This window comes from Candoia aspera, chromosome 6, assembly GCF_035149785.1.
Source record: "Candoia aspera isolate rCanAsp1 chromosome 6, rCanAsp1.hap2, whole genome shotgun sequence".
Classification (NCBI taxonomy): Eukaryota; Metazoa; Chordata; class Lepidosauria; order Squamata; family Boidae; genus Candoia; species Candoia aspera.
Window position 1 is genome coordinate 77,135,936 of NC_086158.1, and position 27,869 is coordinate 77,163,804.

Genomic DNA, 27,869 nt, shown 5'->3' on the forward strand with positions numbered 1-27,869 from the left:
TATATTTTGCATGTATATGTGACGGGGAGTTAAGTAACAAAGATCTCATTATTTCAGTTCTAATTTAAAGTTTATATATGATTGAAAGAAGGATTTCGCAGTGGTTTATTGATGCACAAGTTACTTCCATGTCAATATGGTTCCCATCCCATCCTAAGATATAAGAGCAGTTGCCATAGGGAATCTTGCCAGCAACAAATGTTTCTGGGGGTATCAGCTTTATTCAGAGGAAAAACATAGCAGGCTGTGCTGGACATCAGGCAGTACTAGAAACCATTGTGGGTGGCTCTTCCTTACTTCCAAACTATTCAGCATTCAACCATCTGAGCCTATTAGAAGAATCTCCTATCTGAAAAAAACAGGTGGACTTTCACAGCAAAATGTGATACTGTCATTCTTTTTTAACAAGAATGTTCCTGCTTGGATTTCCAGGCAATCATTTTGTTGAAGCGGGGACATTTTGCTTGTACCCATATGTTCCATATAATTTCTCCAATTCTCATACTACTTTCATGGCCACTAAGCATGATCTGTGATCCTTTGGGATAAAATGGCAGTCCTTCACAGTTGTGGGTTTTTTTAGATACATTTTGTCCTTTGACAGACCAGAGAGTTCCTTATGTGCTGATACCCCCTTATTATTATTATTATTATTATTATTATTATTATTATTATTATTACTTAGTGGCCACATTTTGGCTACAGTCATAGTGGGATTCACCACCTAAGAGTAATCTTAGAAATCATGATGCAATCATTTGTGCAAAAGTAGAACCTATAGCTATTAAGATGATCAGATTTCTAAATAACCCAGAACACCTATTTTCCTACAGTACTTCTTTCTTACCAATATAAGCAAGGTTTGGAAACACAGCTTGATTTTATTGTTGACACTAGAAAATAAAAATGCTATCTTTTTTTTTTAAAAAGTCAGTGATAAAATGAAGCATACTGAGTTGGAGCTAGACTTAATCATACTTTCAGGAGACCCACTGAATTAATAATAATTAATAAGATTTGGGTTAGTCTTAAATGATCAGAGTCCCACTGATTTTAGTTCAACCCTCTAAGTACAATTGATTGGATCAGTTTATTATATATATCTTTGGGTTTATATTTAAAGCCTTATTTTAAAGCTCTACAGAAATTAATGATCTCCATAAAAACTTAGTTTGTTTCTTCAGTTTTGAGATTTTCCTAATTTGACTTGTCCCATCTTTGATTTAAACACCAAATGTCTGAAATGGTCAGGCTGCTTCTATTGGAGAAAATGCCAATTGAATTCAAAAGAGTAATCTAGGCAGAAAACTTCAACAAATGATCAAACTGCATCTCTTTTAGTAACAAGGAAATTGAGATTGAAAGAGAGTTTTCCTCCTCTGTTGCAGACTGGTGATGTCAAGCCATCAGAGAACAGAGTTGTTAAATAAAGCAGCTTTTTGTCTTGGGCTGCATACAAATGCACATCTTTTGAGTGGATGACTTGCAGCATAAATACTCTCATTCCACAATATTCAGGTGAACAATTTCCCTTTCAATGTGCAGCAGAAACTGGCAATGCACCGCACTGACATTTTGGCCATTGCTATATCACACATCTGCTTTTTTCCTCCATCCAACTATTGAGCAATTTTTCAACCCTTTCAAAATGATTCCTTCCAACCTCAGAAAGACATGGGGAAGCCAAACTCTGGTCAAGCATGTCAACCAGTGAATTGTGACAGTGGGTTCATTTCAGTGAAGGCCAAAAAACCTGCATGCAGCTTAAATGCACAGTCAAAAGGTTTCTGGAAATCAATTCCCATTTTCTTTGGTCATGGTTTCTTGCTGTAGGTTGTTTTGATTTACTTTAAAATACTTGTTTGATCTATAATAATAGGTAGTCCTTCGGGTTCAAAGAAGACACATTGTTGTGCAGTTCATCTGGAACACCAAGGTGGTTCTGCAGTCCCAGACTAGAAGTGCAGGGTCTAGCACAATGGAAATCCATTGTAACTGTGGGTGTTATTCTGTGATGCCGCTCATGATTTTCCATCAGTTATTGATGGCGCCTGTCTTCAAAGCTGGTGTAGGCTTCATAGCACAGGACTTGCCCGCAGGTTCTGTCAACAGCCGCAGCTTCTAGTTCCGTTGGTCTTTGTAGCACTTGTGTGGACAACCTAGAGATTTCTTTCCAGTCTCCAGTTACCATAGAGCAACTGGCATATGGTGGTTGTCCATTCTGGTAATGTGTCCCACCCACTGCATCTTGGCTCTGATAATCAGGGACTTAATGCTCCATCTAGCCAAGCTTGAGTCAAAGTCAGTTTCTCCCCATCCAGACCCTCACAGCCTTCAGGCACTTGGTCAGTACCCCAACAGCATCACCATCCTAGCCAGGGTGCAGATGTATAGCTGGGTATCATCTGCATACTGATAATACTGCACCCTGTGCCATTGAATAACCTCACCCAGAGGTTTCATGTGGATGTTAAAGAGGAGATGAGAGAGACATGAGACCTGAGGCACCCTGCACTGCAGGGGCCTAGGGTTTGACCTCCCCCACAACACTGACTGAAACTGGCCATGAAGAAAGAAGGAGAACCATTGCAAAACAGTGCCTCCTACTCCCAACGCTGAAGCTGATCCAGAAGGACTATCCAGAAGCATGGTCGATGGTACTGAAAGCTGCTGAGAGATCCAAGAGACCCAGGGCAGTTGCACCACCCATATCTCAAGTCCTCCAAAGGTCATCAGCAAGCACGACCCATGCCGTCTCAATGCTGTAACCCAGCCTGAAAAGGGTCTGGATCAGTGTTTCTCAACCTTGGCAACTTTAAGATGTGTGGACTTCAACTCCCAGAATTCCCTGCCAACCACCTTCTCAGCAACCTTCCTCGGAAAGGGAAGGTTAGAGACTGGACATGTGTTGTCTAGCACAGTTGGGTCCAAGGATATATATTGTCATGAGTTCCTGAATAAGATATAAATATTTTAAAATACATAAACTAGAAAAGTAACAATTAAAAATAATTAAAATAACACGCCAAATTTTCCTTTCTAATGTTTGTATAGAATTGCTGATCAAATTCCTCTTCCAAAATCAAATTGTTCCCTTCCAACATATTTTCCATCTCAGCTCATTTAGTAATCGGAGTGATTAGATGCAATGACATTTCTTCAGATTTGTTTTTCTCAGAAGAATAAGACTTCATGAGTCCAAATATAGAATTTTAAGGCTGTTGTTTGTATTACTTTGCACTTGAAAGTAATGGTTAGCTCTTATGTACTCAGAGTTCAGCCTTATGGCTATAAGGCTGCCTATTATAACTGATTCTGATAATCCAATTGTCTGGTTTTCTCAAGGTCCAGTTGAAAAGTGATGAATCGAAAACCTTTGCAATGAAGATACTAAAGAAACGCCACATAGTAGACACAAGACAGCAAGAACACATACGCTCAGAAAAACAGATCATGCAAGGAGCTCACTCAGATTTTATTGTGAGGTATGATTGTGTTTTTGGGTACAGACCCCTTCTTCCAGACGGCAGACACTTGTTCTCAGCTCTTCATTGCAGTGTTGGATCAAATTGCTATGTAATGCCTCATCTGTTCTAAACATTCATTAGAATGTCTGAAATATCAGATGAGTGCATGAATTCTGACACACAATACAGGTAGTCCTCGTTTAATGACCACAATTGAGACCGGAATTTCAGTTGCTAAGCGAAGTGGTCATTATGCGAATCCAACCTGAGTTTATGACCTTTTTTGCAGCAGTTGTTAAGTGAATCACCATGTGCAGTAAGTGAACCACGTGGTTGTTAAGCAAATCATGTGGTTCCCCACTGATTTTGCTTGCCAGGAACTGGCCGGGAAGGTTGAAAATGGCAATCACATGACCATGGGATGCTGTGATGGTCATAAATGCGAACCAGTTGCCATGCACCAAAATCATGATCACATGACCGGAAGGATGCTGCAACAGTTGTAAGTGTGAGGACTGGTCATAAGTCAGTTTTTTCAGCACTGTTGTAAGTCCGAACCATCACTAAATGTTAAGTGAGGACTACCTGTACTGTGTTATTTTTCATTGTGAATACAATAGTGTAAGTTAAAATAAGAGTAAAGTTGAAATGTGACCAAAACATCATGGTTTTCTGTTTTGCAAAACACCCAGTGAATAACCTACAGTAGCAAATGCATATTTAGAGCTAGACATTTGCTTACTGAAAACTATGAAATGTTATGCCTAATTGAAATTGACTATATTTCTGCTTGTGTTCCATACTTAACTGATAGCTGTAGCAGCACAGGTCAGATCTTAGTAACCAGTTGTGTATATGTGTATACACACACACACAAACGCACACACATTCGTACCTCCAAAACATAAGAAGGTGGCTTAGAACAACACTGAATTCTGCCTCTGCATCTTTAGATACTTGAATGTCTACCCTCCTTTGGGTCATCTTCATTATAATTTTATAAAACTTGTATAAAATAGTAAAAATACAAGTAAAAGTTGTTCTTGTTGACGGTTGGGAGTTAGCTCTTAATATTCCAGTTTTCTAGCAGAAAGATTATAAATAAGAACAACAAACAAGAAAAAGAAAAGGTTTTTACCAAAATCTCTTCACAGAATAGCTTATTTTCATTTAAAGCAATCCAAATATTGCAAAAATGTGGTATTTGCCTATGTCAGAATGCTTAACAAGCTAGAGAGCATTAAAGGCAGGGAATGAGCAAAGCAAAGCATCTTCATTACAGTCTTAGACTAGTGTATATACATCAGATCCCTCATTATTTGTCAGTTCAAACATAAAGGAAGATCCAAAAAGGAACATGAAATTATCTATAAAGGAATTTAACCAGGAAAAGAAAATTAGAAGTTTTAAAAGAATTCAATCCTGTTGGGTAATATTTACTGCCATATTCTCAAAGCTGCTAGCCAAATGTTGCCCCATTGTGGGTAACAATGGCCCTATAGTCTGCTACCAGAAAAGAAATACACCAATCTTCTGTATCTGGCAGAGCTTTTATCAGATGTCTAATTAATGTGGCCAGGGCCGCAACTAGGGTCTGTGTCACCCGGGGCAAACATGGATTCCACGCCCATTTTGGTGCCCCCCCCCCCAGTGCTCATTTTGGCGCCCCCCCCAGCTCGGCGCCCAGGGCCCACTTGACCCCCTTAGTTGCAGCTGTCATGAGCACTGATGGTGAGCTGGAGGGGGCTCCTATCCAGGGGGGAAAACGCATGCGTAGTAGTGTGGAGTTGAGCAGCCATTCAAAGAGACACAGAACAGACCCGCCTTGACTTTTGGGGTTTATCTGTCTGGGTTTTTCTCATGCTTCTTCAGTTTGTTAGGATTTTCTGTCTAATGTAGCAGTAATAAAACGCTGGAGACCTATTCCTCGTCTCAGCGTGGTTCCTGACTGTTAGCACATCAGCCCTGAATGTGGCACTCAAATTGCTATAAAAAATTTACAGTATCATAGGACATGTTGCATATCCTCTATAATTGGGAGCCCCACAGGCAGAGGCATTCATGGTGGGGCATCTTTCGATATTTGCCATGAATGATTGCTGAAGGCAATGTATTGATCCTGGCTAGGCCAAATGTCCTGCAACATCTATAATTTATTAGAGATTGGCAGTAGCCGGTATAGGCCTGAAGGTGAGCTGCCAGTATTTGTATTCCCCTAGTGTAGGAAAAGAAAGAAGCAGCAGAATTGCTCAAACGTTCAGTTACATGTTATCTACTACATTCAGGAAAAAAAAAAAAGCTTATTCAATACAAGTCTGAATAGATTAGACAGACTAATTTTTTCCTCTAAATGGTATCAATACAACACCTAAAGACCACCAGCTGTTCTTTAAGTGGAAGAAGATCACAGATTGCATTTAGTATTTCAAACTCCAGTAAGTGTTCATAACTCTTTCCCCCCCCCCTTTCTTTTATAGGCTATATAGGACATTTAAGGACAGCAAGTATTTATATATGTTGATGGAAGCCTGTTTAGGTGGAGAGCTTTGGACAATTCTCAGGGACAGGTAAGAGATATTGCAAGGTTTATTTGGATAGGAAATCACATTCATTTGGCATACTGAATGTGATCACGTGAACAATCTGCACCATTAAAAACTTTTCTAGAGTGATCTGAAATTCTTTGTCTAGCTGAGAGCCAGACGCAGATGCTGCTCAGTCCGGCGGGTAACCTAAGTCCAAGATATAACCTTTGAAGACCTAGACGTTATTCTCTTATTACTGTAATGTGGGAAGAAGCATCGTTTAATAGAATTATTTCCCAATTATCTCTGTCCTATCAGAATTCTCTGTTTACTTGCTTTTCACTACTCCTTTCACAAATAGTAAGCTGTAACTTTATTTATTTATTTATTTATTTATTTATTTATTTATTTATTAAATTTCTTTGCCTCCCATCTCATGTATGACAACTCTGGGCAGCTTACAAATAGTAAGAATAGCAAATCACTAAAACAGTACCATATAAATACCTAAAAATATAAATATATATACAAAATACACAATATACAATATAAAATATAAAATTCCAGATGGGAAGTTCTTAACCTTATCATGTCTTTGCTAAGGGACATCCCTACAGCATTTATTCTGGGCAAAATATACAGCCAATTTGATCTCTGTCATCTTCACGCTCTGACAGTTTTTAAGTTCAAGTTGTTTTACTGTGTAAACATTTCTGGCAGAGATGATGTTGTACGTGATATGCAATCTGCATAGCTAGTTCCCTGATTTTAGCAAGGAAATAGCCTTGGGAAAGCATCATCTGTCTCTTCCAGGCCTTTGGGTCAAAAGAGCTTGAATGGTGTAATGGAAAGAATGAACCTGGGAAACAGTCAGATTCTGGCTTGGCTATGATACCAGTTGTGTGTCCTTGAGCAAGATTCAAATTTTAATCTAAACAGGTAATAATCTTGTGTGTTGGACTGTGCTAACTAAAAATAAAAGCATCTGCCATGTGGACAACTCTTCAGTTTCTAGGCTGACAAAAAAAGCCACTGCTTTCTAGACCAACCAGGACTTGGCTCAGTCTTCCAAATGTTTAGTCTTAGTAAAATATTGTGGTTCGATTAATTTCCAGATTCAAAACAATATGTATGTCTAGATGATGGTCAAGATTACATGTGTCCAAAATGTATGTACCTAATAGAATTTTATAATGTTGGGGCTTTGTGCTGACTACCAACTGATTTTGAAAGAAGAGTAGATAAGCATAGCCGTGCAATGATCAGACCAAGGCCCGTTTGGTCCAACAGTCAGTTTATCACATAGCTGGTCAGATGTTTATGGGAAGCCCATTAGCAGAACACATTAGTCCTTCCGCTCACTTTCTTCAGTAAATGATATTGAGAGGATTATGTTACTGAAGACAACATTCAGCCATTATGACTTGCAGCCTATTGTTGGAAATTACTTATGACTGCTGGCAGCATTAGGAGTGTGTCCTCATGTGATCCACAGCTTGGCTCCTGTCTTGGCCAGTGGGGCAATTCTGACAGATATCTCTGTCATAAAATCTTTGGAGTCAGCCAGCAAAAATGCATTTCTGAAAGCACAGCAAAGAGTTCCTGCATCATCCAGCCCAATTCAGTCAGTGCGTTGTTGAGTTAGCATCATTCTTATAAAGTTGACAGCTTTTAGTATTATGATGGACTCTTGTATTGTGCTTTTAACATTTTAGCATACAATTTCACTGGGGGCTAGTTTCAGACAACAGAGGGAGCCATACAAGTAAGTAGTGCTGCAATCCTGTTCTGACTTAAACAGAACTCCCATTAAATTCAGTGAGACTTTCTTGGGAGGATTTCTTTTATTTCATACATTACATACTACCGCAGTCTCAAGACTCTGAGTTGTTTACAATATGCAGCAAGAGAGAAAATATAACCACCAAAACACATATCTTACAAAGGCCACAAAAATAAATGTTGCTCTAAGCAATCAACTACTCAAATCAAGCTGCCCCAACATCCCCAAACTTCAAACACTTGGAAGAACAAAATCATGAAGATGGGGGGGTGCAATCTCAACTCTGGGGAACAAGCTCTCTACAATGCAACCAAGAAGGTCACTTCCAGGGCCCCACCTCCCAACGTGTATTATTGTGTTTGTTTATTTTGAGGTCTATTTTTGTATTTTGGTTCGGTTTAGTTTTTCTTTTTAAAAAACCTGTTGTTAGCCACCCAGAGTCTCTACTGCAACCCAGGCAGCCATGTAAAACAAGAAGCAGGCAATGGGATATGGAATAGGAAGCTGAAGCATCCTGTCCCAGGAAGACTATACTGGTTCTAAAGATAACCAAGATCCAAGCCAACATGGGCTTTGTAGTTAATACCAGCACTTTGAATTTCACTCAGAAACCTATTAACAATCAGCGTTGAGCCCACAAAGAAGATCTGTATATACTAATTAGGCCATGGCATTCTGGACCAACTGCAATTTCTCAGATGGCTTCAAAAGTAGCCCCAGGCAGAATATGTTGCCTTCCTATATCGCAGAAGAGTTAATGATGAGAGTTAGTGTCACAAGGACATTCAGTCTCTGTCCTCCCACTGCCAGAAAAGGGTTGTTATTGGTGCACCAGCTGAAGCTAGGCAAAAGTCTATCTGACCATGGTCTTAATTTGCTGATCAAGTGGGAGCCTGAGTCCAGAAAAGCCTGTGAATTTGTGAACCGACTGGGTCTAACCCTGTCCAGAGCCAATGTAGAAGTCAGAATCATGCCAGTCTGCTTTTGTATGAACAGTACCTCCACCTTGCTGGGTTTAATTTCAGCTGGTTTTTCCCATCCAGTCCCTTACAGCTTCCAGATATCAGATAAGGATCTCCAGGGCACCTATGGCTCAGCCTAGAAAGGTAATGAATAGCTGGGTATGGTCAGCATATTGATGATACCTCACTCAAGTTGATGTTTGACCTCTTCAAGCAGTTAAATAGCATGGGACCCCTCCTCCACCATTCCAACAGGATTCTCCATCCCAGTTACAACCACACAACTAAGCAAACCTGAAAGCTGGTTAACCACTACTGACTATCTCTTTTCTTTCAAACACTTTCAGTAATATACAGTATCTCATCCCAACCTCCCACTTACTTACATTCCCCATGTGGTCCCTCAAACCTTATTCTCCTTGGGGATTGCAAGTTAATGAAGCCCCCACCCCACCACATGTTCTCTTTCAGGCAGGGAGCTATCCACTTTCTTCCACAGAACCTCAAGATGTCCTTTCAAAATATCATGGAAACAGTTCCAGCCAAATCAACCATCCATAGTCACCAGCAACAGTCCAACCAAAGAAAATTTTTCCTGTTCTGGTTTTCGCTACCAATCACCTGAACTTTCTAACAATGGCAAATTGACATTTGCTTCCCACACTTTCTATTGGCCATCAGCCACCCAGTCTTCAAGTTCCTCAGTGATGGTGGGCTGGGGGGACCAAACTCCAGCTGACACAGTAATCAAGGGAAATGAAGCAACACCACTTTTAATGAGCATAAATGTATTTATTTATCAGAATTAACAGACAAATGCTCCAGGTCCCATCTATTATAGAATGTCCAGGAAGACAGCCTTTTCTCTCATGGCACCTGCCCTTTGTAACATCATCTCCCTGGACTTTAGATTGGCCCCAACCTTGCAGCCTTTTTGCAAGGCCTTAAATATGTGGTTTTGTCCCTGTGCTTGGGGATCTCAATGTGTGGAAAACTGTGCAGTGGTTGTGTTAATTTGTTGTTGTTAGTTTTTCTTTTAGCCTTGGCTTCTGATTGTATTTCTGTGGGCTTTTTATATTATTTTATGTTTTTATATCATTTTTAGTTGTTGTCAGCCACCCAGCATCATGAATTTGAGATGGACAGCCATATAAATATAAATTGAATGAATAAATGAATAAATATTTAAGTCAAAACATTATCAGGAGGAGGATAATTAAATTTTTAGGCCGCCATCCAAATATAGATAAAGGCAGGATGCAAAATAGATTCCGGAGTGTTCATATAATTCCACAATACATTAGAAACAAAACAAAATACAGGAATAAAATAGTTTAAAAGGCAATAAAAGACATGAAAGGATGAACTTACAGGCTAATATACCTGGGGCTTCTATGAGATACAGAGTATCAACTGATTGAAATTATATAAATAAAAGTAGATCATTTGAGTTATAATTTGATGGTAAATACTGTATTTAAAATTTGCCAGCAGCATAAATAACACCGTTAAATAAGACAAAAATATAGTGATGCAATCTCAAAACTTACCTTTGCAATATTGTATTTTACTAGCATTTAAAATTCCAAACATTTAGTAGTATTTATTTATTTAAAAGAAAAAGATAAGAAAATTACAATACAAATTACCATCAGCTAAGATTTCTTTTAAGTGTTTGCAGAAGCCTTTGATATGTGGGTTGGGTTTTTTTTTAATGCTTTTTCTGTCCTACTCCTGGTATCTGCTGCCATCTAGCTATGAAAGAGATTTTTTCTTTTATTTCCTTAGGTCATCTATTAATAATTGAAATGCTTAGCATTAGCAAAACCGTGTTAACTTTTTATGCTGTTTTAGTTTTAGGCTGCATGCCTGCTTTAGTATAGGCTCACACAGCAAAATATCAGTATATATCTATCCCAAGGAAAGATGAAGTGTAGCGTTTAATGTGCTTACCCAGAAGTTAATTTGGGGAACATGAAATGTGAAACCATCTGCATCTAACAAGAAAACTAACCATATTGGTTCTGGTTTTAAAAGTTAATTTGGCAGTTGGCTGTAATACAGTGTTTCTCAACCTTGGTCACTTTCTGATGTGTGGACTTCAACTCCCAGAATTCCCCAGCCATGGCTGGCTGGGAAATTCTGGGAGTTGAAGTCCACACATCAGAAAGTGACCAAGGTTGAGAAACACTGTTGTAATATATAGCAGTGACTTTAGATTTTGTGATTTGTTGGTGGTAAGCTTCTGATCTCTATGCCTTGTTTATTCACAAGGGAATGAAGAAAAAATATTTTCAGTATGGAGAATAAATGCATGGCTTTTAAAAAACAAAAGTCCTAAGAATAAGCAAGCAAACAGAGTAATGTGATTCTATCATAGTCCACAGCTATTTCACAGTCTGGTTCTTTTGATAGCTAGTGGGCTTTTGCAGTCAAGTCATTAAATTCTCTTCTGACACTTCCAGCGATTTCTCACAAAAATGGTTGAACTGTGATTTTTGGTTTGCAAGATTTAATGCTGCCTGAGAAAAGCAGTGCCAAGTAGTCTGCTCTTAAAACCCCTGGAGTTGAGAGGGTTTCCTCGCTCCTGGCCTTCCAGAAGAAGCTGAAGACCTGGTTCTGCCACCTTGCATGGGATGGGGGGCAGGTAATAGCTCCACCCGGGGGTGGCTGGTGCCATAGCACCTCCTATTGATTTGGATTCCATCTCCTCTTGAATTTTATATTTATATTTATATATTTTTTATCTTATTTATGTTTTTAAAGTGACATTGAAGCGTAGATGTTTTTATTATCGCTTTTATTGTAAACCGCCCAGAGTCCCCCATCGGGGGAGATGGGCGGTAATATAAATTTAATAAATAAAAATTATAATAAATTATAATAAATAAAATCCTGAACATATTTAAATAATTCACCACACTGCTCCAAAAGCACATCTAAACAAAGCAAAATCAATGCCCTCATATCTTGTAGACCTGGGATAATCGGATGTCTGTCTTCATCAGTGTGAAAATCTCTGGTTTATATGGGGAATATCAGTGGTGCTCCATTATTCTTTTCGGACAGTCTTCAATGATGGTGCTGTCACTCCTATTTTGGTTTTTCTCTTCCGGAAGCCATGATGGCTAGGCTTGAGGCTGCTAAGGCATATCAACAAGGTCAGAGTCACAGAACAGAATCATCGTTGGCAGTGAGGATTCATATTCTGTACTCCTTGCAAAGAGAGTTTCTGTTTTCTGTACTCCCTGCAAAGGATTCTGTACTTCCTGCAAAGACTGGATGTTTTTCTACTTTTCTTCACAGGGAATAAAATAATTTTTTGGAAATATTCATGGAGGCTGCAAGGGAGGGTGTATTACTTTTATTTTTATTTATTTTACTTTCTTTTTAAAGCCCTACCTTCACATAAGTAGAATGGAAGCTTTCCCATCTTTCTTCATTTTCTTCCAAGAATGATCACTTGACCTCACTTGAGTGTGCCCCTAAGCCATTGCAAGTGAGCATACATAGGATTTTAAGTAAAAGGAAAACAGCCAGTTAAGATAACTTCTCCTTCCCTATTTGTAAATTCCAAATAGTATTTGCATATACATTAATTTTCCCTCATTCCCCTTTAATTTGACCACACACCCAAACACCTAGCAGAATGGGGTGAATGAAAGAGGAGCAAACCATTTGGCATAAGGCTAGTTTATTCTTACCAAGTCAATACCGATCAACACAAATTAGTACTTTCATCAACTTATTACTGGAGCCCAATCCAAATTGCCAGAACTCTGTTCTGCATTGAAATGATTCCCAGAAAGAAAGTCTCTGTCTCTTCCCCATCTCCTAATGCAGGCAGTGTTTCTATATTTATACTCCTAGAAAAATTCTGTTCATACACATCAGATGGTGCAAGGACACAAAACCAGGAGTCGGAAGGTGACCTGAGTTGACTGGCTACGTTTATATGAACCCCAGACACACACACACACCCTCTTTAAGCGACCCTACTGCTTCCTCATGGTAGAACTAGTAAAATAGAATACCTAAAGTATTTTGCTGTGAACCAGGATGTCCCAGGTCATTTTCATAAGCAGGCTTATACAAATCCCTGTTCTCTTGTTTTCAGATCCTTTATCTGCAATATGGGAATAAAAACAGATTGAATTGCCACTTAGTCATGCTTAGATCAGTCCTATTGAAATCAATGAAAGAGTCACAATGAACATAAATCCGATTATTTTCATTAGGTCTAGTTATTGAACATACTTATTTTGTACTGAAGTAATGCAGTGAGATTTTCTGTACTAGGAAAAGAAAAGAAGTGTCAGATATAAAGCTGAAGCACAATATCTGAGAAATTTTTTTTCTATTTGTTGTTGGCTGTGTGTTCTAAGCTTATCATCAGAGGCTGTGTACAGAGGACCCCTCGAAACTGAGATCTGGATAGGACTGTTTTAGAGCACTAATATTTATTTGTTGACTATCCTTCCTAGAACTGTTCACTTAGTATTTTGCTGCTTTTTTAAAAAAGATGTTATGCGTTTTGCTGCTCATACGTATCTTAAATGTGTCTTAGAGTTGTTGAATTTTTAAAAATCTCCTTAAATATGTTCAGTCTTTTTACTTTTACTTTTTACTGTGTTGAGCTTTTTATTTTTATCTTCCCTTTTTAATTGGCTGTTTTGTTTTTTACATTTAACTGATCACACTGTAGTGATTTTATCATGTTTGTTTTGACTGTTGCCCAAGATTCTTGGTTGAATGAATAAGTAATTACTTTCTCTTTGTCTGTCTCCGTCTTGTCTTTACAGAGGTTCATTTGAAGATTCTACAACCAGATTTTATACAGCTTGTGTGGTAGAAGCTTTTGCATACTTGCATTCCAAAGGAATCATTTATAGGGACCTCAAGCCAGAAAACCTCATCCTAGATCACCGAGGTTATGCCAAATTGGTGAGTGCTGGGGATGTTTTCCTCCCGAACAGCAATAAAATATTATATTGTCCTGCTCACTGCATTGCAGTTAAGGCTTTGTTGCCTCTCCTGTTATAATAAAATACCTTTCCTAACAGGTTTATAACAGCCATAAAACAGTACTTCTGGCTGAAAGGCAGTATTCAGCTCTGTAATTCCAGGACAAACCATTTATAAAACAATTAATACAAACAGATTGATCTAATTATTTATGGGTTCCAAATGAGCAAAAATTGACTTTTGTTCTTCTGCATATAATTTCAGAAGTTGTTTTTTTCAGTTCTATTGCATCCTTCTGGTACTAGAACAAGGTTTTAATATCTTAATGAACTTGAAGAAATAACCAAATATGATTGTAGAACTTATTACACTATCACTTTAGCTTGTTACTTTAATCCGTAAGTTATCCCATATTAAAATGATTTGATTTCCTGTTGGGTTTCATTTTTAGGAGAACTTCACCTTAACACCATTTTAACATCAGGCTACAGAAATTCTAGGCCTGGGTCTTATTCAAATTGAATATGAGTTTTGAGCTATAATCAAAGTTATGGGAAACCTACTAGTCAAAAGGACCTTTTCCAAAATTTCCATGTTCTCCAAATACATATTGGTAATGACAAGAAAGCCAGTGAATTTTGCCCTTTCTCATTTAATTCCAATATTATGCCTATTGAATTTTTTCTGCACAAGAATTCTGGCCACTTAGAGGAAATACGAATAACGTGGTAGAGTGGAGGAAGATGAAAAAACAATAAGATCACCATGGTATTTATACAGTCCTACCAAAATTTAATCATAGGATCTTTGGAAATACCATGAATCAGATGAAGATATACTGTAATTTGGCCTACAGATGGCACTAGGCCATGTTCAGATATACATAGTTCCTTACCCTTTCTTGAGTTAAGGAGATTGGGAACTGGAATTGCAGAAGAGCATAATGGGGGTGCTGAATACAATGTACAGTATGTGGTGGTGCCTGTTACTGATCTATACTACTTACATGGTTTAAATCTTAGGTATATAACCAGCTAGGACACATAAGCTCATCACTAGGCAGCTGTAAAACTGGAAGGTTTAGATTATTCTTGTTAACTCATTTTACTAAATGAAAATTGCTAATGCTTTTATAAGTCTTAACAGTAGAAATGTGCTCCTCTTTGGTTCTACAAGTACTTTTTCTCATAGTCCTCCTTTGAGAATTTGCTTATGAAACTTTTTCTTCCAATGTCCTTGTGCTAAGGAAAACCTGTGTTGTGATCATCTCCTTGTATTCTTAGGCCTGCGTAAGTGCTTTTTACTCTTTGTCTTCCTTGATGGATGTGTGAACCTTCTTTCACAGGTCGATTTTGGTTTTGCAAAAAAAATAGGATTTGGAAAGAAAACATGGACTTTTTGTGGAACTCCAGAGTATGTAGCCCCAGAGATCATCCTGAACAAAGGTCATGACATTTCAGCAGACTACTGGTCACTGGGAATCTTAATGTATGAGCTCTTGACTGGCAGGTATGGGCATTGAATTGGAGCTACAGATAAAAATAGATTAGCAAATTAGAGAATATTTCTGCTGTTGTCACTTTGATTAAAAGAGTTGGGATTCAGAGCTGGCATATGCTATGATAAACAAAAAAGTGCTTAAAAACGTACCATGGAATTGCTCATTATTATTTTGCAAGGATTCACAACCTGCGTTCTAGCAACTAAAGTCTTTGGGTGGCTAATGTAAGAGGAAAGGACACTGATGAGGCAAATTAGCTGTTTTTGTTCATTCATTCTAATCGGTGAGCACTTCCCTGCCCCCATGCCAAATCAACCTGCATTCTTCTACCAGTGCACCAAATCATGAGTCCATGGTACCGATCAGATTTGTTTAGTCTGATGTATACATAAAATGAACTCCAATCTTCAAGGAGGACCTTCAAACATCTCCCCAAAATATAAAACAATCAAAACAAAATTGAAACATACTAGAAAACAGCTAGATAGCAAATGCCCAGATTTTGAAACAATACAGTTCTAAAGAAAAGTTAAACACAGCTTTTAGTTAAAAAACAAATAAGTAAAAATCACTAAATAGAAAGATTATCGATCTGTGTGAAAAATATATTAGAGGCTGCTAGCTGAACTTCACTAGAGTCCGTATTTCAGGGCTGGATTATCATCTCTGACAGCACTCTATCTGGATCACTACTCACTTCGCATCTGCAGGCAGGTGGAGCTAATGGAGAACCTATAAAGAATATAAATTCTGAGTAGGTTTGTCATGAGTACTGATGGTGAGCAGGAGGGGGCCCCTATCCAGGGGGGGAAATGCATGCGTAGTTTAGAGGCTTTGAACTGTCCTTCAAAGAAACTCAGAGCAGACCTGCCTTGAGTTTTGGATTTATCTGTGTGGGTTTCCCACGGTCTTTCAGTTTGGCAGGATTCTTACTTTCTGAGCCTTCAATAAACACTAGAGACTCATTGTCTCAGCGTGGCACTTCACTCTAAGTTAGGACAAGGTTCATGTGTAAGAAAGCTTATTGGCTTGCTTTTTTGGATGTTATTATTGTAGTAATGCCAGTTAAAATTAAGAAAATACCTAGATAAATGCAAAAAACCAACATGGATTTACAGCTTTTTTTAAAACACCATCTCCTTTCCTTAAAATTAGAAACAGTGTAAGGGTAAGCCAGGGCTGCTTAATTTCAAGAAATTCAGTCAGTGAAAGATACAAGACATAATCTTGTGTACAGTTCAGCTGACTTAGACGAGCAAGTCCTGGATTCAAATCATTCCTCTGTCAAAAAAAAATTATCTTTTCTTTTCGAATTCAAAATGCTGCTTTAAAAAGGATTTAATACCTACTTCACAGAATAATACTTCTGAAAGTCTTTAAACATTTAGAAGTGCTATATTTTATAGAAGATACTAATAATAGTACTACCTATAGTAATAGATCCTTACATCCTTGCCAAATTGAGCATCCTCTAGTGTCTTTAAATTGCTTTGGAATTTGGCCAATAGACATGTCAGTCCATTATAATGAAGTATAATAAGAATAAAATACATTATAGTAAACAACTGTTCAGCTCAGTTTTAACTCTTACAGAATGAACTGAAATGATTCCATATCATGCCCTTTCCCAAACGTGTGTTTTCCCAAAATTTTGCACATGAATTCCCATAAGCATTATGGGAAAAACATCAGTTGGCATAAGGCTTTATTATTTTATTATTAGCAAACTACTGTTCACAAAATATTCCAAAAAAATGTTATAAACTCTGTGTAATGGTTAGTGACTTCTCAGACTGTGCCTGGGGACATGAGGGTTCCAGATGTTAGAATGTAACACCCATTACCCTGTCCATTCATTATGGTGGCTGGAGCGAATGAGAATTGGACTCCAGCAACATGTAGATTTCTCAGCCACCTTAGTATAGCAATCATTTTAAAAATCCTTCATTCCCCAGAAAATAACCCTAAAACAAAGGTTATTGATTTATGCCTTTTAGCTACCAAATGTATTCTAGTCAGTGTAAATAAATAAATCAGTTTATTACAGTCCTATAGCCAGATACAATATAATATCTAATAGAACTGTTACTTACATATATACATATGTATATCAGAAAAACAATTAGTATAATAGGATCTAAGAATAGATATAATAAAATAAAGCAGAATAAAAATAGTATTATAAGAAGTTCCAAACTTAATCAATGGTGCAGCATATTGTACAGATGGTAGCACAAAACTGAGTGACTCAGGAAGATATTTTTGAGTCCTTGTCCTAAAGAAGTAACATTAAGTAGAAATCACATTCCCTACCTGGAAATTTATTCAAGATTGAATAAATGAAGGTCTCTCTAGAGTCCTTATATAGCAAGCAGCATAGTAGTATGTGGCTTAGAGTTTCTACTGAGCCATCACCACATGGACATAACTGAAGATATGTAGGAGTATCATCCAGAAAGGACTGCTGAGGGCAACGCATCCAGCCTGGCCAAAGTGAAGGCTTTATGAAATTTCTGAATCACAATGGATGATAAATAGGAAGCTGGAGCAAACCCTTTTGGAAGAATATGATAATTACTGGGATGTGAGACCTTGCTCAAATTTGTTTGGAGATCTACAGTACATGCCAAATTTGCTGTTTGAGGGCAGTTCTAGCATTATCAAAATCTAATGAGCACAAATTTTCCATAGAGAAGCCCAGTAAATGAATTTTATCTAGGGCTTGTTTAAGCCATTATGATTTAAAATGACCTCTCAGTACTAATGTGGTATAGGAAATAGGATTAACTTTAGCCAGAAGGTACTAAGAAGAAACCATGCTCTAGCATCCAATGAAGCTATACATGTTTCTACACGTAAGATGGCATTTTGGATACTTTTTGGAACTATCAATAAGGCCCTAATCAGCTTATTTTGAATGGTTTCAATAATATTAAACTTTGCAAAGGAGCAAATTTGGGAGCCATAGAGAAGCTGGGGGACTACCTTAGCTTGAAAGACCTTGCAAGCGGCAGGGATATAATGGGGTCCTTTTGAAAGGTAAAATCTTACAGTAGCTGCAGAGGTACGCTGTATGACACGATGAGCAGTGCTTGTTTATCAGTCAACAAAAGCCTTCTCAATCAGCCCAGTTGCCATAAGCTGCTGATAGGCCATGAGAATGGGAGCCACTGGGGCAGATTATGTACATCCCATCCCAAATTATGAAATCACAGAAGGTGCAATGTCTGATATTACAGAACTTCTTCATATATGCTGCCAATCTAGTGGACAGATGAATTACAAATCTTATTAATAAACCTTACATGTTATAGATCTTAGTACATATTTAGGACTAGAGGCTGGTAATAATGTTCAAAACCTTGTCATCACTCACTAAAATGAGAAAAATTGGTGTTATCTAACTGCAATTTTTAAAATCCCTATTAACATATCACTACTGTTTATAGAATAGCAGTTGAGACAATTATCTGTCTTTATTATTTGTGTTTTCCTTTACGTGACATTTACTCTTCTAATTCTATAGTTGTGAAAGCATTCATATTCTGGTGGGTTCCGTGGCTTCTTAAAAAGACATAATGAAATGAAGAAATCGGAAATCTCTGCTTGTTCTTCTGGGCTTAATGAACTTGGGAAAATTAACTGGGATTTAAGTATTTGAACAACCATGAAACCATCTTGGCGCAATGAAAAAGTCATTCTGACATAGACTGAAACAAATATGGAAAAACTGTAGTGCAAGTATTAATGTAGTGTTGGAGTTAATGATAAATAAATATAGTTATCATTAAGAGATGTTATTAATTTAATTTTATTTGTAAAAAGTCTATTACTAGATTTTAATTAGTATTTTTCCTTCTTTTTTCTGTAGTCCACCTTTCTCAGGCCCAGATCCCATGAAAACATATAACATCATACTAAGGGGGATTGATATGATTGAATTTCCAAAGAAGATTGCCAAAAATGCTGCTAACTTAATTAAAAAACTATGCAGGTAAACACTTTAAATGTTTTGAGCCAGTCACTTCCTCTCAGCCCTAGAGAAGAGGCAATGGCAAACCACTTCTGAAAAACCTTGCCACAAAAACTGCAGGGGCTTGTCCAGACAGTTTTCAGGAATTGGACTCGATTGAACAAATAAAAAAAATTCTCACCAAGACAGGAATATGTATAAAAACAACTCTAGGTTTTTTTTTAATTATTGTTGTTAATTAAGTTCATTGATGTCAATATTTTGTTTTCATTCTTTATTTCTGTCACTGTTAGCCACATGTGATATCCATTTTAAGAGGAAATATATTAGAAAAAGCATTGCTTCCCAACTTTCTTTTATAACTTCTTTCTTGTTCTGTTCTTTTTAAACAGGGACAACCCATCAGAAAGATTAGGTAACTTGAAAAATGGAGTCAAGGATATTCAAAAGCACAAGTAGGTATATTTTAGATAGAAAAAATAATTCTGTATATAAATCCATCAATGCATGGGGTCTATTTTTGCATGGAAGAAGAATTGAGAGAAATTAGAGAATCACAATTCAGTACCTAGAGTTTTTTTATATAAGACAACTATGAATCTAAACCATCTGTATACATCAGTGTTTCTCAAGCCTGGCAACTTTAAGACAGATGGACTTCAACTCCCAGAATTCCCCAGCCAGCATATGGCACTGGATGTACTAGCTAACTTAATAGGCCTAAAGACTGTCTTGTAAATGAAAAATCTTCAAGGTTGGCTGGAGTTGGACAGCACCCAAATTCAATAACATACAGTAATATGATAATAAATAAACAGACTTCTTTCAAAAGCCCATCAAAGAAACAATGTTCCCCGCTCAACATGATACATCATAAACAGGGAGCAGGTTACATGTAAATAGGGTTACAGATATCAAAAAAGTCAGATCCATTTACCTTATGGAAAGATGTTCATTATTTTTTTTTTCCTTACATGTTTGAAGAAAACAGATAGCCACTATCAAAGTATCTGTCCAGCTGCTTCAACATCTGGGAATCTCAAATCATTTAATATCCATAGACTTATTTTATTTTTGTTCATCACAGATTTGAGATCTGCATCTGGACAGAGCCTTTTTTCAGAATCTTCTCTAGCTAAGGAAAATTCTTGATACTGCCCTAACTGCACACAATTAAGCATCATGGCTTCATCTTGATGCTACAGATAAAATTATGTGTTCCATAAACCCACTCCCCTCCCAGTATTAAGTAAGAGGGTTTCAGAAATGTAAATTTTGTAATGCTTAGTGCTAGGCTACTTGGTCTTGCTGCAATGGTAGCTGAGCCATGTTCATTTCCATGTATGATTTATATCATTTTTCTGTGTTTAGGTGGTTTGAAGGCTTTAACTGGGAAGGTTTAAGAAAAGGTACATTGACACCTCCTATTATACCAAGTGTGAGTACAGTTTTTTTACTTGTTAAAATGTGTATATTGGAATCACAAATTGAGAAAATTGCTGAATAAACTCATTGGAAAAACAAGCATAAGCTCTGATCCAAAGAATAGATACATGTTCTTATCCTGCATTTGCATTCCCATATATGCAGACTTCTACTTGACTTCATTTTCAGAGACATGCAGTATGTATATGAAGACCTTTTCTGACAATGAATCAGTGATGAAGCTTATAATAAAATACAAAAACTTAGCCTGAAATGTATTTCTAATGAAATCTCTATGTCACGGAAGCGCCTTTGTTCTTCTCTCCAACTTACATTGCCTCAGTTCTCCTTTGCATTTCTTCTTTCATTCCATCAGTTTCTAAATGTCGTATTAGATTACAAGCTGTTGTACTCAACTGACAACTTGTCATACTTTTTCCAATGTGGCACAAGTAACTAAGATGCTGCCTTTCTTTTCAAAGTAATGACTTTTTAGTTTGACTTGACTTGAGCCCTACAAGCCACACAACAATTGCTTCAATCTCCATGCAGAGCCATGTTGACACAAACAACAGTTAATATCAGGATCAATACTGATAACAGGTCCTAAAAATACAGTTGAAGGGAAAAAAGGAAGATAAGGCTATGCAATACCTGATGTCATGAGTATGGATGGTGAGCAGGAGGGGACCCTGTCCAGGGGGGAAAATGCATGCGTAGTTTAGAGGCTTTGAACTGTCCTTCAAAGAAACTCAGAGCAGACCCACCTTGAATTTTGGGATTTATCTGTCTGCGTTTCCCACGCTCCTTCAGTTTGGTAGGATTTCTGTCTACTAGAGCACTTAATAAACACTAGAGACTATTTTCTTGTCTCAGCATGGTTTTTTGCTTAAGTCAGGATGCCTATTCTTAATTGTTACTTAGTCTTCTCCTAGTGTTTCCACTAAGTTTGTAAAAGAGTGAAGGTCAAGTGACATTCTGTTAAATCCATATAAGAAGAACATCTATTTCTGTACCAAACATAACTCTTTTTAGCAGAAATATGTCATGGTTTGAGAATGGTTTACTATCTTATATAGTAAAGAGAGAGAAACACTGAAGAAAGTTCCTGTTAGATAAATCCAAAGAATAGCATTCCTGTACTTGTAGTCTGCAGAAATGATCATGAGACCTTCTAAAATGAAGTTGCGGTGAATTGTGGTGGTGATTAACGTGATTGATCTTCTTTGAATACACCTTAATTTGCTACAACTCATCATATTTAGTTTAATTTTCTACATGTTATTTGAATTTTACCACTTATGAAATAAACAAATGTTTACTATCAGATTTGGATTTATACCCATGTTGAATATAATTTTAAATATTTAGCTTTTCTGATTTGATTTCACACATTCACTATAAAATTCTTGAATTTCTTTGCACTTTACTTCAACTGGTAAATGGAAAAACCATCTGTAAACTATGTATATCTCCCCAAATAATAATTTACAAATTCAAAAATAACTGATTCTGTTTGAATGAATGTACATTTCAATCTATTTAGGAATCATGAAGGTCATTTTTCTGAAAATAGTAAGTTTTCTTCTGTCATTCAATACATCACCATTACCCAAGCAATGACAATTTTCAGGAACAGCACTACCAGGTTTAATTTATTTTGGAGGAGAGAGAATATTTGTATTGTCTTTATTGTATTGCTTTTAATCATTAAACAGATACTTTGCTACCAGTACTACTAGGGGAAAAAAATGCTATTAGCCCTGAGGGTGGGGGTGGGGGACATACAAATATAGACAAGACTTACTGGTAAACTCTTATATTACTTACACCTTGTTAATTTTTAATATTTTGTGTCCACTTTTCTAAAATCAGATTATATGTTTTGTATTGATTATTTTAAGTTTAAATTAACCAATCCCAACTTATTCTTTTAGGTTCTTTTATCAGTTTTTCAGATTCTTCCAAAAAGAATTCTCCCAAGTCAAATAATATAGAAAAACAGTTGATATTTAAATAATGGAACTACCATATTTAATTCAATAATATGGAATCATACAGTGTCAAGTTCAATGGAAAATATCAACATTCTATCCTTATTATTTTCCCACATATCTGTCATATGTGGCATCTCTGTCATATGTGGCAAAAATAAACACAGTCCTTCTCTATGTGGACAAAGGCAGCAATTTCTTTCTCCTCTGTCATTGCTTGCATTTTCTAAACAATTCTACACCCAGTTCTGTTTTTCACATGTAACCTGCCATATATTTGCATTAGATTGCAGCTTTGTAGATCAGTTTAAATGGCTGTCAGTGGCATTAACAAATATTTATATTATTTTGTCAAATTCTCCATTCTGATTAGGAAATACTAGAAAGCCAAACCATTCATTTTAAGGTTGCTTCAAAATTACTTTTTAAATGTACAATCACCCTGCCTTATTCACGAAATTTATGGGGTGTCCATCATACCTTCCCATCTTTTCCCACCACTTTTTCCATCATTTTTGTTCTGCACAACACATTTTGAATAGAAGCAACCTAACCCATGTTATTGCCAGTCACAGAATATTTTTAACGGTACTACATAGAACAGTATTATGAATGAAAACGGCAGGATCCTAAGTTTCCAAACCACCTCTCACTCTTACTGGGAAACCTGAATTCACAAATGGTATAAAGGGGTCATAGCTGAAATCAGAAAATTGTGTAAAGATTCCAGATGCAACAACTAACAGTACCAATAGTTTAATTTCCTTCATTGGACAGGTTGCATCTCCAACTGATACAAGCAATTTTGATAGCTTCCCTGAGGACAACGATGAACCACCACCTGATGACAACTCAGGATGGGACATAGACTTTTAATGTTTTTCTCTTACCTGCTTCTGCCTTGCTGAAGACAGCTTCCTGAGACATGGCTGCCAGCAGACCTGAAGGATTTGGGAAGGATTCGTGCTCGGGGTCACCACGATGCCTTGATTGATGCTGCTACAGTAACTACAGTGGCATTAGGACTTCTTGCTTAGATGACAATAGTGCTCTTCAAATGTTTTCTGTTTTGAACTTAACCCAGCAGTTGACATGGTGGTCCTGAAGCAAAACCTTTTTCACCAATAATTAAATGTGTTTTCTATCATGGTACTGAACATGCTATGCTCCATTGTAATTTGAAAGTTCATAGAATAAGATGCACATAACTCTAGCTATAAGTTCATTTTCTTTATCGCTAAATATATTCCAAACTGTTAAGTACTGTAGCTCATTCTACACTGTAGAATCTACGGTACAGTAACTGGGGTAACTCCCAAACTGCAAGTTGAGTGTATTGAGCCTCTTAAAGTAGGCCAATGTGTTAAACCAAGGAGGACCACAAAGCTGTTTGTGAAGGAGCTCACGTCATGTATAAGCAGTGCTATAATTTGTCCTTCTTTTCAAGCAGTATACAAGACAAGAATGAATGTTACCTTTCTCCATTTTTAGTTCTGATGCGCTTTTCTTCCCAACTGATAACAGAAGCACAACCGCTACAGTTCCAGTTAAACTGTTAAAGCAAGTATGGGTCAGTCGATTCTCCTATCATGTGTCTGAGAACGTACTATATCTATCATTTCTTTTGTAGACACAGATACATAAGAGCATGTGAAAAATTGTTCATAAAGTGATTCATTTTACATATATACAATAACTATCTTGTAAAAGAAAAAGAGGAATATTTATTCAGAGATCCTAAAATCAAAATAACATTAACCAACCAGTCTAACAGGCATTTACACTTATTCTAAAATAACAATTACCTTGGAGAGCCCCCTGAACTTGCGAGATCCACTGCATATTATATAGGTGCTATGTTCATCTTTCATCCGTGAAATAAAATAATCAAACTTTCACACTCATTTTTCAGAAAAAAAAATGTAGCAAGAAATTTCACTATCAATTGAAACTGTGTGTATGAGTCTGTGTATTCTTATACACACTCATATACAGATGATATATATGTATTTTCAATGCTACTCTGCAGTACTGCCCTAACTTTGTTTTCCTTTTCTATTTTCCAGTTCCCACAAATATTATGCTCTATTCCTTTTCTCAAAAGATAATTGATCAAATTTTCCTTGTAAAACATACAGTAGCTCTTACAGATTAGTCTATAAACATGGAACAATGCAATTGAAATAGAATGTTTCAATATCCCATTCATTTCAAAAGGAGAATTAAATCCACACTTAAATATCTCTTACTGAAATTAGTAAGTCTTTAAATCTTAAGGTGAATTATACCTACCAGTTATGAATCTTTTAACAGATCAATGGCATAGACCAATTTGTCCAAATTTGTTGCTTAGAAGTTACGGGAGTCCAACCTGTTCAGAGGACAGAAGAGATAGCAATGGTTTAGGGATGTTCGAAGCAGTTTCAGCAAAGACTTCTGTGTATCAGTATGACTTTGTTAGCATTTGACAGTGTGCTGCTGAAGCAGTCCTGCATCTGTGATAACTTTTTAAATTAGTTCCATAAAAAGAAAACCAACCAACAACCACATTTCTAGAATGTCCATTTACTTTCGAATTCTCATCAAAGCACCACTGTAGTTTAATAACTTGCTCTTTCTTCTGAATCCAGAAGTATATTTACATCTCTGGTTTTGACATTAAGCATTAGCTTGCCTCCAATTACTTTTCTCCATATGTTGCCTAATACCATCCTGTTTATTTACTTCGCCCTTTCCAGCGTTTGATGCTATCCTATTAATGAGACCTGGATTCAGACTATGTTATTTACAGATATAGGCTACAATCCTATTACATTTTACTGGAAATAAATTCCACTAAACTCAGTGATTGTCACATCTGATTAGACATGTACGAGATTATATTTTTCTTTTCCTTTGAAATTTATGGGATTTGAATCATGACTAGCTTGTACCACCATTTTCAGTGGTACCAAAATTTAGCTATTTTACAATGCAGTACTGTGTGCACTAATACTGAAGTAAATCCCACTTTGTTCAATAGGGCTTATTCTGAAATTGGTATATATAGGATTGTTGTTTCAGTCTGGATCTAATCCAGTTTGTATAACACAGAATTTCCCTGCTACTGGACAGAGCTATAAAATGAACTTGAAGCAAAACACTGGCTGTTGAATACATATCATTGCACTGGTTTAGTATTATATCTAAACACAATTACATAGTCAATGTCAGTTTTTCCCCATAAGAGATGCTTAGAGACTAGTTCAGTTAAAAAAACACACACACACACACAACAAACCCAAAACATTCACAAATGAAGCTCACTAACTACTTACCAATTACCACCAAGTACTTGAACATTTACATTTAGGTGAAAACAACTTTCTAGTCTACTCGCATTAGGAGATAATGTATGAGTTTGAAGGAGAAAAAAATGTAAAGAGATTATCTTCTTCATAACATCACATGTTTGATGTTGTGGTTTCATTTTAAAATATTGAGTCTTGAAAAAAATACTGTTTGTCTGTTCCTAGTGATGGCTTCCACCAAAAATAATAATAAAGAACCAGCATCAACCAGGATTGGTACAATATAACAATACAATCCGGGAAATAGCACTCTGCTTCCAATGGACATAGGATCAGGAGTAGAAATCCTTGACGTGGCACTAACATCCAATCACACGTGCATCAGCCTTATGGAAATGGTTCATGCTTCCAAACCTTACTAAAGGTAAATCTTCTTTTTAGCTGAGCTTGGTTCCTGGTGAGAGAAGTGATAGGCCATTGTCATTTTCTGGGATATATTTTTTTTTCCTTCCCCGTCTGACATATAGCCTGATATTTCAGTTTCAAACTTTACAACACTGTAATATAGCAAATCATGCCCTTTCCTCACACAAAGGAAGAGAGTGTTGGCCAACCTTGCAGAAACAGGAATGACACAGTTTTCATAATCAGTGAGCAAACACACACTTAACTATTAAGGCACAAGTCGAACAGAAATTAGAAAGTGTGATGAGAATAACTAGAATAATTTAGAATAGAATAACATGTGGCTGATCTTGGAGGCACAGGCACTCTACAGTCTTGAAGAGAAGTAGTAATCTTTGATCATGTCAGTCCAAATTGAAATTTAGTCTGGAGAAAATAAGGGCTTGGGTTTTTTTTCCCCCTTGTTAAAATCAGCCACACAATTTCATCTCTTGTCATATCCATTAAACTAGATCCATTTGCATGAAGGTGCAGGAAAACATAAACTTCCAGGATTCAGTTTCAGAGTTTTCCATTGTGAACTTAGTCGGACAATTCTTCACATTCATAAGAGTGCCTGTGGCTTGAGTGGAATATTCAAAAAAGAAATACAGCACCATATCTTAAGTTAATGTATCATCAGTTTCCTGGAAGGACTCTGAGCTTCATTTATGTCAGATCTATTTAGTTATAGTCAATTAAATGTATTTTACAAATATTACACCAGTGAGAGACCATAAGAACACTGCACTACTTGTTAGTCACTTCTGCTGCTTGTTAGTCCTGCATAATTACTTGTATATAACAAGTCTAAAAGAAATACGTAACTTTAGTATAAAAACACTGTTGGAAGCAGACATTTGCTACTAGGGCTAAAGCAATTCCATAGTCATTCTGGTCAAGTTGCTTTGTTTATACATTATATCTGGGATCATTACACAAAGAACTCTCTGCACCTCACCTCTAGCAAGTGATGTGCCTACACTGAATCGTTTAAAATTGAAAACATATTCATTTCAACTCATGGATTTTTCCTTACATACATACATACATACATACATATTGTTGTCTCCAATATAAGTAGTTTCAGTGCCAATAGGTCATCCTAAAGCACTCAGCTGAATAGTCACAAGTTTAAAAATATTTATGCAAGAAAAGTTGCAGAATGAGCGTGGTATGAATTATTATGCTTGATTCCTTCCATTTGTCCTTGAACTGCACTCAATAATATATAATTGGTGTGGTGTGCACTTAATATAAATTTATTTTGTCATATGACTCACTTGCATCTTCTTCACCAAATGTATTTTCAATAACTTAAACTAGCATATGTATAATGGTAAACCCTGCATTTATAAGTAATATATTTTATTTACATATATATAAATATAAATATATATCAACATACATGTTTATGTTTCAACGTACTGTCTTAGTCCACATGTTACTCCTTCCATGCAGATCACACCAAAAACGGCCTCCCATGTTGAGTTTTCCATCCCCAGCAATAAGATTAAGTGCTACTCAACACATGAATTAG

General features: G+C 36.7%; 1 protein-coding gene across 2 annotated transcripts in view; it reads left to right on the forward strand.

Annotated features, from left to right (window-relative positions):
• PRKG1 (protein kinase cGMP-dependent 1) overlaps positions 1–24,860 on the forward strand; it is a 776,897-nt gene extending 752,037 nt beyond the window's left edge. For both annotated transcript variants that reach the window (XM_063307452.1, XM_063307451.1), the window contains exons 11-18: positions 3,346–3,485; positions 5,945–6,034; positions 13,540–13,681; positions 15,048–15,211; positions 19,075–19,197; positions 19,569–19,631; positions 20,548–20,614; positions 23,373–24,860. In XM_063307452.1, the coding sequence (XP_063163522.1) occupies positions 3,346–3,485; positions 5,945–6,034; positions 13,540–13,681; positions 15,048–15,211; positions 19,075–19,197; positions 19,569–19,631; positions 20,548–20,614; positions 23,373–23,471 (888 nt within the window). In that variant the 3' untranslated portion in view covers positions 23,472–24,860. The remainder of the gene's footprint in view (positions 1–3,345; positions 3,486–5,944; positions 6,035–13,539; positions 13,682–15,047; positions 15,212–19,074; positions 19,198–19,568; positions 19,632–20,547; positions 20,615–23,372) is intronic.
• The last annotated feature ends 3,009 nt before the right edge of the window (positions 24,861–27,869 follow it).